General features: G+C 40.0%; 1 protein-coding gene across 1 annotated transcript; it reads left to right on the forward strand.

The window, feature by feature from the left end:
• Positions 1–833: 833 nt before the first annotated feature.
• Positions 834–9,222, forward strand: LOC111834910 (regulator of G-protein signaling 5-like). Its single transcript, XM_023794747.2, has 5 exons — positions 834–964; positions 3,408–3,521; positions 5,325–5,386; positions 7,698–7,864; positions 8,257–9,222. The coding sequence occupies exons 1-5, from the start codon at positions 921–923 to the stop codon at positions 8,416–8,418; spliced, it is 549 nt and encodes a 182-aa protein (XP_023650515.1). The 5' UTR covers positions 834–920; the 3' UTR covers positions 8,419–9,222.
• Positions 9,223–12,474: the final 3,252 nt, after the last annotated feature.

Genomic DNA, 12,474 nt, shown 5'->3' on the forward strand with positions numbered 1-12,474 from the left:
CTTCTATTTTTTCCATTTTATTAGTTGTGAGCATTTGGGGAAAGAAGTACTATGAGGTTAGCCTACGGAAGCTTGGACTGAGCTTCTGGAAGGTTCTTTGGGTATCATTATTGATTGGTCAAAATAATGTAATGGATACGGTCCACACGGTTTGTCAGTATTAACTAATGATCTGAGACAATGATCTACAAACATTAAAACAGATGACTTTGGGGTCACAGTGTGATAAAAACCTGTTATTTTGATGTAGTGGGGACATTTTTTCTGTCCCCACCAGGAGAGAAACAGAAGGGAAGCAGTGAATGCAATCAAAACACTAAAAATGCCAAAAGTCTTGTATTTTGTTTGGTTACTTACAGTATGGTTCAGTTTAGCAAAGAAAATCCTACTACCTACAAAAGTTTCTTTCTAAGTTTTTTTATGTACTTCTGCTTGTTTGAAACAAATGAGGTACCCACACAATGAAAATACCAAGCAATGGAAATGGAAATTGAAAATTTTTACAGATTCTTTCTGTTATATAAAAAAACTTAAGTCATTTATCAGAGGCAGAATCAAAAGTTATAGTCTAAGAATACTCAAGTAAAATGCATTTCTACCTCTAAAACCATGTTTTTGATGAGGTGACTAGACTAGTTTATGTGGGTTAAAAGAAACTTGACTGATCTGTGAACTGCTCCCCTGGAACATCTATTATCTGGTTTTAGGAGACCATAGCTTTTTGTGTGTTTATGTTTTTCGCCTGCATGTAATCGTAGTCTGCAGTTTGATTGGTGGAATTCCTGGTCCCGTGCCTGTGGGGTATCTCTATATAACTCCGAGCTTGAGGAGTCCACATAAAAGCCAAGCGGACAGCACCACTTGCGGACTCACTGTGCGTGTTTCCAAAGCACTTTTTGCAAGATTGAAAAGCAGAGAAAATGTGTAGGGGATTAGCGGCCTTACCCCATACATGCCTGGAAAGGTAGGATCTATGCTATATTATTACATAAAAGGCGGTTACATCTGCTGCATGTTCATTTTTGAGATTGTTACTAAATAAACAATGAATTAACTCCTTTGTTGTTGCTTTTATGAATAAATAAATAAATACAAATCATACTTAGGTGCAATTTATTGCTATTTAATGCATTTTTTGGGGGGGTTTACAAAGTCATAAATAAGTGACTGTAAGAAAATTGCATGAAAGTATATTTTATACAGATATGCTAAACAACACTAACGTATTGTATAACTGATTAGAAAACACCCATGATCCATAAAAGTGTGGCTTTGAATATATGAAATAATACCTACTATCTAAGTGATTAAAACAGAAATCTTCACAGTATAGATTATCCATGAGGGGTACTCCCTCATGCATTCTTCAAAATTTCAAGATTTTCTTTTATATTATTAAATAGTTTTAGATTTTTGTAAATGTGATATATAACTTATTTTCTTTTCGGAGTTGACCAATCGGCATCGTATATTTTCCCACCAAAAGACATTAATAGCAGTCAATCTGGAATGTATTGTCTTAAAGATATTATGACAAATGTATTATTTTGGTTTTTCTAATGAAGGCCAGTTTCCGCAGGCATTTTGTACACAATTCTGCCAGCTGTAGTCATTTAAAAAGCATCAGTGAATTAATTCATTCATTATCTTCTAGTTCTTTTTACCTACGTAACAAACCAGTTAAAACAGAGACTGCATGTATAATATATACAGTATATGCTATGCCCCCAAGTTTTCACAAAATCTTTTATAGTCCTGTTTATTACAGGATATAATGTCTCTTTAAACTTCTTGTTATATTGTTGTGACAAGTGTAGAAATAATTTTACTGTTGCAGTCATTGTTCTGATTGCATTATGCCTACAATGAAATGCAATGGAGTCTACACAACAATCATTAAAACAAAGGATGAGAAGTTGTACTCATATTTGGTTTCATTGAAGTGGCTCACTTGAGAAGATAAGCCTTTCTCTGCAGTGGATGGGAGGAGATACAATCCTGGTTTATGCTAAACTCACAGCGGCATTTGCTGTTGGTATGCTGTCCTCTGTAATGTCAGGGACCGAACTCTGAAAAGGAAAAGGAATTATGCAGACGACAGCTTTGATGGCTGATGTCTCGGCACTGAAAGCTGTCCATCCTGTTGGTGCTTTCAGGTCAAACACTCTACACACGGTGTATCAGGGAATATACAGTATTCTGCTTAATTAACTAATACCAGTGTAAATATTTGTATTTAATATTTGTAATACCAGTTTGTAAACATTATAGGCAAACTCTATTTAGGTGCATATTATAGTAATAGCAGTAAGAGTTTTATAACATTTTATATGTTAAAGAAACTTAGTGTAGTGTTTGTGGTTGAGACAGGATGTTCGGTGTCCAAGGATAGGATCACTGTGGCACTATATGGAAGTGCCAGTTAGAGAAGATGGATGGATATTACAGTGATGTAATCATGTTTGCCTTGTTTGAAAGGTACCAAAAGATCTCAGCGACGAATGGCGGTGAATACAGTAGTTTGCGTTAAAATTGAAGTTCCATTTCCATTCCCAGGTATTCCTGCTATGGGATGTGCTTCAGCTAAACAACTTCAGTGCGGACACCACGTGTTTGACATATGTAGTGACTGTTGGGGCTTGTCTGCTGTGTGAGTAGTGAGGTCTCTCTCAAGGGCCCTTGGGGAAAGCGCAGAGGAATGGCGAGTGTTTAATAAACACATTCCTCCCGCTCAGAGACCTTCCTACCAATCTGTCCCCAGTGTTTCTTAAACCTCACAGATACTAATTATATATCACATAATATTTGTTTTCCCTGGGTAGTTGTTATGGATACGGTATAAATTAAGCATTGTTTAAATAATCCTTAGTTTCCCTCAGAAGTTTAGTTCAACTTTAATGTACTCCAAGTTTGAGTCATTATCATGTTGCTTATTCTCTTTCATACTCAACACTTTTGTAAATTCTTATATCATTTTGTAAAAATTTTGGGAAGGCCTAACACTTTACTCGAGGGGGCACAAATAATTAGTTGTACATTCTTACTTGATGTATGAATTGAACAGAAACTAAGTGTTATGTACTGATTTGTATTAATCAGTCATAATGGTTCATGTATTTCATGGAGTTACTATGTTTGTTCCTCATTTGCACTTGAGTAATAACTGAGTTACTACTGTAAGTTTCTTGTGCCCTCTGAAATAAAGGGCCACCAAATATTATTTTCTGACTATATGTGTGTCACCGTGTCAATGCAGAGGGGTCTCTCCCTAAAGTTAGTTCATTTTATTAAATGTACGTGTATGACTTTGTACGTTTGTAAATAAGATCACCCCAATCATTCAACTTAAATATTTATGGAGGAGATAACTGCATAATGGAAACGTATTTATCTGGTTTATTTTCAAGGGCTAAAGGCATCAAGACTAAATTGGGAACTCTGCTCCAGAAGCCAGAGAATTCCATCGACTTCATCATTCCCTACGCAGAAAAGCCGGAGAAGAAACCCGAAAAGGCTCAAAAGTGAGCATCACGGGCACAGCTGCCCGTCAGCTGCTGTTATTCCTAGACGCGTTGCCTCATGATGTAACGACCACCACAAGAGTGCTGTGAAGAAACACCACACAGTCTCAAATCAGGCACTCGACAAAGCAAAAAATAGGACTACCTGACTGACAGGAAAAGCAAATTGGAAGGGCCGTCAGCGGTTGGCAGCTGCTGTTAACAGAGCAGTTTAAGTCCCCCGGCCCAGCCTGAATAATAATAATAATAAGAGTCATTGTACGCTTTCCCTTCCACCACTTTATGTAATGGCTGACGTAATTACCACATGCAAGTTATTTTCTGACATTGTGCAATTTATTCACTGAAATGAAAGACATCTTCCTTTAAAGGGGTGTTTTTCAGCAGAATAAAATGAAATACTGATAAAAAATTAAATGAAAATAATCAACAAACAAAGCTCAAAGCCAGTTACACGGCTGGGTTTATATTATCTATTAAGGTTTGAACTGTTAAACTATTCATTATTTTTCTTCTTATATAACTGAAGTTACTGTCACTAGCTTTGGGGTCTTGGATAAGATAAGGAATGGCTTCTGCCATCGTATATCCATCTAAAGACTTGTTAAGGGGGAACATAATGGTATTTCACTGGAAAATATGCAACTGTGGCCTTTTCATTAATTATCTTTTTCTAAGTGTGTCAAACTACGCCCCCATGTGGCGAGTATGATAATGTGCCATGCTAAACCAGACATCTGTTGTGTTTTCCCCAAATCAAATGCTAATGCGTCACATCAGTTTACAGCGGTCACTGCACATACTAATGGACTCCCAGTCGAGATAATAACCAGTAGCGCAGGAGCGCATAGCAAAAAGCTTGGCATATTTTAGCCATGAGTCGAATATTAATGTCAGAAGATTAGCTATCGTAAAGCACAGTAATGATTTATCATGTAGAAACAGATCTGTAGCCATGTTTTTATGTGATCTGAAGAGTTTTGGCAGGAGTGATCTGCATGGGCCTGCTCCCTGTCACGTAAATGCGTACTGGCATAAATGAGGAACAGACATATTAGCAGACCCTGGGCTGTGGCCTTAACTGCTCTGTTGTTCTTCAGAATCACCCGATTTAAGACTTACCCTGGGGCAGGATGGCAAACAGGACCATGTGACACGACGGACAGGAGGGACAGAGCAGGGGGGGCGTTTGGGTACAGAAGTGGAAACGGGCTTGGGAAAAGCAACGAGAGGGAATGAACGGTGGCCCTTTGGGTGTTGGCACAAGAGAGAATCAGAGAACAAAATGCCGTTTGGGCCATAGAAAGGACTACAATGGGCTGGGGGGTTGAGTTTCGAGGACTGAGTGTATTGTCTGGGGGAAATAAAACAGCTTGATTTTATTGATGGAGTGGTAGGGTTAGGGTGTAACAAGGCCACCAATTTGAATGAATCCGACTAGCAAAAAGATCATATGAAGAACATTCTGATTGCCATTGAATGTCACTGTAGGTGCCGGGTTAGAAAAACCAAGAGGGACACTTATGATGTTGACGTTTCTAACATACTGAGCTTTGAAATATTGAGGTGATTGCAGCTCCACGACACCCCCAGGGCTGCCACCGATGACCAGAACTCGATTTCTCGGTTATAGCTCACAGCTACAGCGCTGATGTAGAGCAATACAGGAGACAATTATTGCTTTTGTTGCCTTTTTTATCCTTCCTCTTCCAGAAATTCAGCCTTTGTTCATTTAACCAGCGGTTAGGCGTCTTTCCCGTGCGGCATCACGATCTTGTGCTCTTTGCTGTTTGTTCTGCACAGGCCGTCCCCGGAGGAGGCCCTGCAGTGGCGGGAGTCGCTCGACAACGTGCTGACGAGCAGCTGTAAGTCGGCTCCTTGCGTTCTGCCTCCGCCGACGTGGATCCGCATGCAGCGGCTTAGCGTCCTAGACAGTCAGCTGAAATCAGCCGGTGTCATTTAACTCATACACTAGTGGGAAAAATTGTGGAAACACCTAGCATTTTCGGCATTACGCTTTAAAAATTGCTACACGAATACTGGCAGTAACTCAAAGAATGTTTAGAAATATCATGCATTGGACGTCGCTGGAGCAACAGTTAAATAAAGTTGAATAAAGTTTTGCAATCTCTAAAGCAGGGTTCTTCAACTCTGGACCTCGATTCCAAATCCAGGCCGTGTATTCAGTACCCCCAGGTAGTTGTTTAATAATTACTGATTCTGATTGGTCAGAGGCTTCACACCTGACTGACAGGTAAAGGAAGGCTGGAAAACCAGTAGTGCTTGGACCTCGAGGACCATGAGTTGAATAACCCTGCTCTAAAGATTGGAAGTATTTACACCGTTCTAGCCCCTAGTGTATATTCTTCACAGTAATGAAGATACAAGCTTCATGATGCGTCGAAAGAATTCAGGCTGACATCCACAGTTATTTATTTAGCAAATGTTTTTATTCAATGCGACATACAGTTGAGAAAGCAGGGCCAGACCGTCTCTGGAGAGTTTAGCGTTAAGGGCCTTGTTCAAGGGCCCAACAATGACATCACTCTGCCCACCCTGGGATTTGAATCGGTGACCTTCTGATCATGGGTACAGAGCCACACACCTTATGTAGGAAGCATTACATAAAGCAAAGAGCAATATTACATTTTTAGTACGCAAACATTTTCCTCACTAGGTGTTTTGATCCTTACCATGTAAACATGCTACCATGTGTATCCCAATCGTTGCCTTTAGACTGGCCAAAGAATTTTTTTCACTTTGTTACGAATCAACAGACCACAATCCTGGGTTTACACACTTGTCAGGAACCCGAGGTAGATTGATGAGAACTTTAAGCTGTTCATAAACTGTTTGTTCTGCACACTTACGGCTCCAGTGACCTGAGTTAATCAGCCTTCAAATTCCACCCCGAAGTCTAATTTTAACTCTACTTTCAAAACGTCAGAAAGTTTGTATGTTCAGACTGCATTTTTCATCCTGGAAATAGCGAGAATTGTTTCTTAAGACCACATATAGTGCTGCCAGATTGCAGCTGTGTTCTTATAGCCTTATTGCTGTACCTCCCACCCAAAAAATGGCACTAGTATGAAAATGGTTGTAAACTGCAACTTACTTCCTTTGACATCAGTCAAAAGAAACTTCCATCCATCCATCCATTTTCCAACCCGCTTATCCTTCTGAGTCGCGGGGGGTCCGGAGCCTATCCCGGAAGCTATGGGCACGAGGCGGGGAACAACCCAAGATAGGGGGCCAGCTCATCGCCGCAAAAGAAACTTCTGTTTCATTATTTAATATTTCCAGAGAGTGTACTATAGTCTCAGTCGAGATGTAATTATCAATGAATGTATTTATTTAACTGATTTATTTAAAATACATATTTAGTTTCAGTTTAATTAAATTCCAATATAGCGTTATGACTTATCTTAATTATTTCTCATTTGCAATTTCACGTCAGAAAATTTTTATTGTGATTATTGCACTTTATTGTTCACCGTTAATCATCCATCCATCTAGTTCCATTTAAGCACAAATGAGCTATTATTAACATTTAACAGTATTTATAGCAGTAAACAGGCAGGAAAATAAGGCTTCGCGCTAAAAACTGAAGTGTCGCCGTAAAGGAGGCCGGATGCTGACTTTTTCCTTCAGTTTGAAGGAAAGAACGCAATGTTTCCCCAACCTAATTTTATCACAATGTTCATGTGCGCGTGATAATCACACCTTAATGAAAACCAGAAGCATAGCATTAAAAGATAACAGAAAATGTATGCGCTCCATTTTTGGAAAACATTATCATTTTGGCTGCACCAGGTAATCTCCTACCCTGGTATTATTGTCACTCGGATAATATTTCAGCTCATCTTCTGTGTTATTAATTGCAAGTCGTTCATATAGTCATTAATTTTTAGCTACCTCATAATGTTCAGTCATATACTATATGCTGTAATACTAAGTATGGTTTTATGAATTATTGTAAGCTACCTTCACAGTCAATTTAGTGGTTTTTAATGTTAATAATGTTGATACAGTATGAGTGTCTGAGCATAAGCACCTTTTTCAGGTGCAAATCCTCCTGTGTTGGTGGCTTTAAAACAAAACACTTACTCCTTCTCCCACACGTGGATGTGGTTTTAGGCTTAAATTGGGCATTTTCCATGTGTTCCTTTTCCACAGATGGCCTGGCCATGTTTAAGAGCTTCCTGAAGTCTGAGTTCAGCGAGGAGAATGTCGAGTTTTGGGTGGCATGTGAGGACTTCAAGAAGACTAAATCCCCCATGAAGATGGCCATCAAAGCTAAGAAGATCTATGAGGACTTCATTCAGTCTGAAGGCCCAAGAGAGGTCCGCTAGAATCCAGTTCATTTTAACCGCTCTGACTTTCTCCATTCTTTTGCATTTCACTTGCCCAGTACATGCCGTGTGCTAAATTATTTGCCCAACAGCATAAATCAGTGTGTTTCTCATTAAGTGCCCATTATTATGTGCTCAGATCACAGCTCTGTGTAGTTTTTTTCCTTAAAATGCATGAAAAGAGCCTAATTTCCATTGTGGGTAGCTCATGTTTGGCACAAAAGCTATTGGAAACTTTGTTTCCCATCCAGGAATATCACACTATAGTAAAAGGACAGTAAAAGATCCTGGAGTTCATTACTTGCAGTTAAATACAATGTAGAGTTGACAAATTCTCAATCCAGTTCAATTTTGATTAATCAAAGCCTACTGACTGCTAACAGGTGAACATCGACCATGTGACCAAGGACATCACCCTGAGGAACTTGGTGAACCTCTCCGCAGGTACTTTCGATCTGGCCCAGAAACGCATCCACGCTCTGATGGAGAAGGACTCCTTCGCACGGTTCCTCAGGTCCGAGCAGTACCTGGAATTAATTAAGTAGCTGCTTGTTCCCGTGGCTGTTAAGCTATTGACAGCAGCTGGATTCTTGTCAAGCAAATCTGTTACAACTGAATAATACTATTTCTATAGAAAAATATGTATCATTTCATGCTACTCATCAGGGGCAGTAATATTTAGTGGTGAACATGTCTATTTAAATAAAATGCTATTAACTGTCTGCTCTATTATTCAGTTTACTTTCATTTCCTCTTCAGCTTTTAAGCAACATGGAGCTCTGATGCAACATTTAGGCATATAAGACCAAATGCGGATTCAATAAACCGTTAATAAACCTGTTTATCAGTTTGAGTATGCATATCGTTTAGATTACTGCATCTATTTCTATTTCGTTTATATTTAAAAACCAAGATCATCATTCTGAAATCTATCCAAGTACGTCATGTTCTGAATGAAGGAGAACACTAAATTACCATTATGTCATCTTGTGGAGTGTATTTGTTTGAGGAATGTCTTGTAAAATCACTTGTTAAGCTAAACAACAGTAAATGGTCAACAGCCTGCAAAATTTGGAGTTAAAAATGCTTAGATGTAATCCCCAGGATGGAGGCAAACATGTTTGTTTAGAGGCAGTACGAGGTTTGCAGGAAGCTTTTTTAAAAGCAGGATGTCGTGTTGCAGTTTCAGATGTTCTTGTGTTGATGCTACCTTGGGGATTTAAGTAAACAGGTCATGAGGTTTTTTGAACGTAATGTAACTTTATATTCATATTATGTATTAATAAATGATATAATGGACCTTTAATATCTTTAAACAAATAAAATAAAAAATTATATATATTTTATAATTGCTGTTATTAGTATTGCACCTGGTTTTCCTATTTTTGCTTCGCTATAAATGACATACATAAAAAATTATTAATTCTTCAAGTCATTAAACTGAGGATAAAGAAAGAGTTAATATTTCAGATCTGTGCTTGAAAACAGTTTCCTCCTTCCTCCTGCACATTCCTTTGACTTATAGTCAGCGATAGGTTCCTTCATTCATTTCCTCAAACATGAATGTTCGTATACGATAGTACATTCCCTGAAATATCATGACTAAATATATTACCCAATAAAGCTCTCATAAATATATATGAAAGGGATTTATATTATCCGTCAATAAACACTCTTATCGGCTCTCCTGTGGAGTCCACCTCTGTCTCTCTGTTCAAACACCTGTAATAGACCCTGATAAGTGGCCGCCACGTCATTCCCCACAGTAACTCTCATCCGTCCAGCTCTGCCCCTGTTTCTCTCATGAGATCAGGGTGTGTTTCCGTGAGCTGGAGAAACAAATAGAGAATGGAAATCTCAAGGCTGATGGAAGGGGAGATGAGAGGCAGGTGGACCTTGACACACTGCAAAGGCAACACTGTCCCAGTGTGAGCACACACATTCATCACTGCACCCCACCCTGTGCAAGGGATCAGCATGTTCAGATTCTGTGTGTGGGGGGCCAGTGTGTTCAGTTCCTGTGTGTGGGGGTCAGCATATTCAGCTTCTGTTTGTGGGGGGCAGCTTGTTCAGTTCCTGTGTGTGGGGGGCCAGCGTGTTCAGCTCCTGAGTGTTGGGGGCCAGCGTGTTCAGCTCCTGTGTATGGGGGTCGGCGTGTTCAGCTACTATATGTGGGGGGCCAATGTGCTCAGCTCCTGTGTATGAGGGGCCAGCGTGTTCAGCTCCTGTGTGTGAGGAGCCAGCATGTTCAGCTCCTGAGTATTGGGGCCCAGCATGTTCAGCTCCTGTATGTGAGGAGCCAATGTGCTCAGCTCCTGTGTATGAGGGGCCAGCGTGTTCAGCTCCTGTGTGTGAGGGGCCAGCGTGTTCAGCTCCTGTGCGTGAGGGGCCAGCATGTTCAGCTCCTGTGTATGAGGGGCTAGCGTGTTCAGCTCCTGTGTGTGAGGGGCCAGCGTGTTCAGCTCCTGTGTATGAGGGGCCAGTGTGTTCAGCTCCTGTGTGTGAGGGGCCAGCGTGTTCAGCTCCTGTGTATGAGGGGCCAGCGTATTTAGCTCCTGTGTATGAGGGGCCAGTGTGTTCAGCTCCTGTGTATGAGGGGCCAGCGTGTTTAGCTCCTGTGTATGAGGGGCCAGCGTGTTCAGCTCCTGTGTATGAGGGGCCAGCGTGTTCAGCTCCTGTGTATGAGGGGCCAGTGTGTTCCCTATGAGAGTGCATGGGTTTCCTCCTACAACATAAAAACACATGGTTTTGGCAGATTGGAGTTTCTAAACTAAGCTAAGTGTGGGTGTGTTTTTCTAACCCTAATCCTAACCCTAACCCTGCATGCTGTTCCGAGAATGTTCTCCAGGATCACTGTGATCCCACGTTAGATCAGTGACTATAGATGGATGGACGTGTCTTAACGATTACGTCTAATTTTCTTACATTAATTTAGGACTGGAGCAAGCAGAACTCTTAGCTTGAAGGCAAGGTAATGTATTTCATGTGTAAGTGGTTTTAGTGACTGATATGTGCAGTTACATTCCTGCAGGTCCTCATACCAAGAAACAGGAGCAGCTACAGATAAATAGTCCAGTATTTTAATAAATCAAATGTAATATATTACAATAAAAGTACAGAAAAAAGCATAAGATTTCAAGGCTCAGAAAAAAATGAATTTCCCTCCAAAGCCATATTCTTTGTTTATCTATCTTCAGCCGCAATGCTGCAGGTGTGCTTAGCCAGCAGCAATGTGGCTGCAGCGGCTGAAGCCCGTCACAGTCACCTGTCAGACTTGTCAACAAAACACTGGTACAGCCCTTGGCAGAATACAAATGGATGCGGGTCTGGCCAGGAGGGTGCGGTTTCAGGACAATGGAAGCTTTCAAACGGCCACTTGTTACTCCAGTGTGACAGAACACCCATCTGTCATTTTTCACCTGTTCAAATGCAGCTGTTTAAACGCTATTTAGATGTTGCAGTGGGGAACAAGAAACAACAGGGAGGTCAAATCAGGATTACTGATGACCCAAAAGAATATAAGACTTCACAAGGCCTTGACTTAGATGGCATGTTTTAGAGTAATTTCTACATTTCCGCAGTTTAAATTTTTGGTTTACATTAAACATGAATGTAGGATATCCATTTATGCATCCACCCACCTTACGATCTTGAATTAGCTGGATGGATGGATGGATGGATGGATGGATGGATGACTTGGAGGTCTGATCAAGTTTGTGAGAAACAACCTTTTAATTGTTCTGATATTGTAAAATTCTACAGCTGAATTGTCCGAAAAGGCAAGATAATTTTCATAACATTATGTTAGCTTTAAGTTGTCTAAAAGCACCTCTGGGGCCAGCATCAGAAAGAAATCTAAATGTAATACTGAAAGGATTTTGTGAAGATAAAAAATTAATTAAAGAGTACAAAAATCACTATGAAATCAAAAGGGTTTTCATTTTTGGAAGTAAAGCGATGTGTGAAACACAGTTTATCAATAGTTAAGGAGCAAACCCCAACTAAAGTCTTACCTTATCTTTATAGACAGTCTTTAATCATCTTATAAAGAAATTCTTAAACCTGAGAGTGTCTGTGCTGACTTGAGAACAAAGTAACCTTGATAAAAGATTAAGAATATAAACTGCAGTGTTTTTTTCCAGTTTTTGATAGCTATTCTTCCTATGTACATATTTGATCATTGTGTCGCACAGTTGATTAGAGTATTTTGAAATATTACTGTATGTGCAAGTAATTGACTTGCATTGATATTAAAGTTATGAAAATAAGCCATATTTTGGCACTTCTCTTTTATACCGGGGTGGGGAACCTGATTCATGGAGGGACAATGTGGGTGCAGGTTTTTGGGATGGCCTCTCAGTCAGCCAATCACAGTGGGTCCCCAGGACTGGAGTTGAGAAATACTGCTTTATTATTGGCTGATTAAGAAGTCTTCTGAAAAACTCACACCGAGACTGGTCCTCCATCCTCCATCCCCCACCCCAGGTTTAATACCATAACTCTTTGTATTTGCATGCTGTGAACCTCAGAATCAAATTCCCAACAGATTTTTAAGCTATTTTAAAATATATTGTACTGTGCAAACTTTGTGATATGCAAAC

The sequence above is a fragment of the Paramormyrops kingsleyae genome, chromosome 15, assembly GCF_048594095.1.
Source record: "Paramormyrops kingsleyae isolate MSU_618 chromosome 15, PKINGS_0.4, whole genome shotgun sequence".
Classification (NCBI taxonomy): domain Eukaryota; kingdom Metazoa; phylum Chordata; class Actinopteri; order Osteoglossiformes; family Mormyridae; genus Paramormyrops; species Paramormyrops kingsleyae.

Excerpts from the sequence above, each read along its gene's own strand:
- LOC111834910 (XM_023794747.2), top strand. The coding sequence starts at position 921 with ATGTGTAGGGGATTAGCGGCCTTACCCCATACATGCCTGGAAAG. Across the intron at positions 3,522-5,324 it reads AAACCCGAAAAGGCTCAAAA|GCCGTCCCCGGAGGAGGCCC; the intron begins GTGAGCATCACG and ends TGTTCTGCACAG. Across the intron at positions 5,387-7,697 it reads CAACGTGCTGACGAGCAGCT|ATGGCCTGGCCATGTTTAAG; the intron begins GTAAGTCGGCTC and ends CCTTTTCCACAG.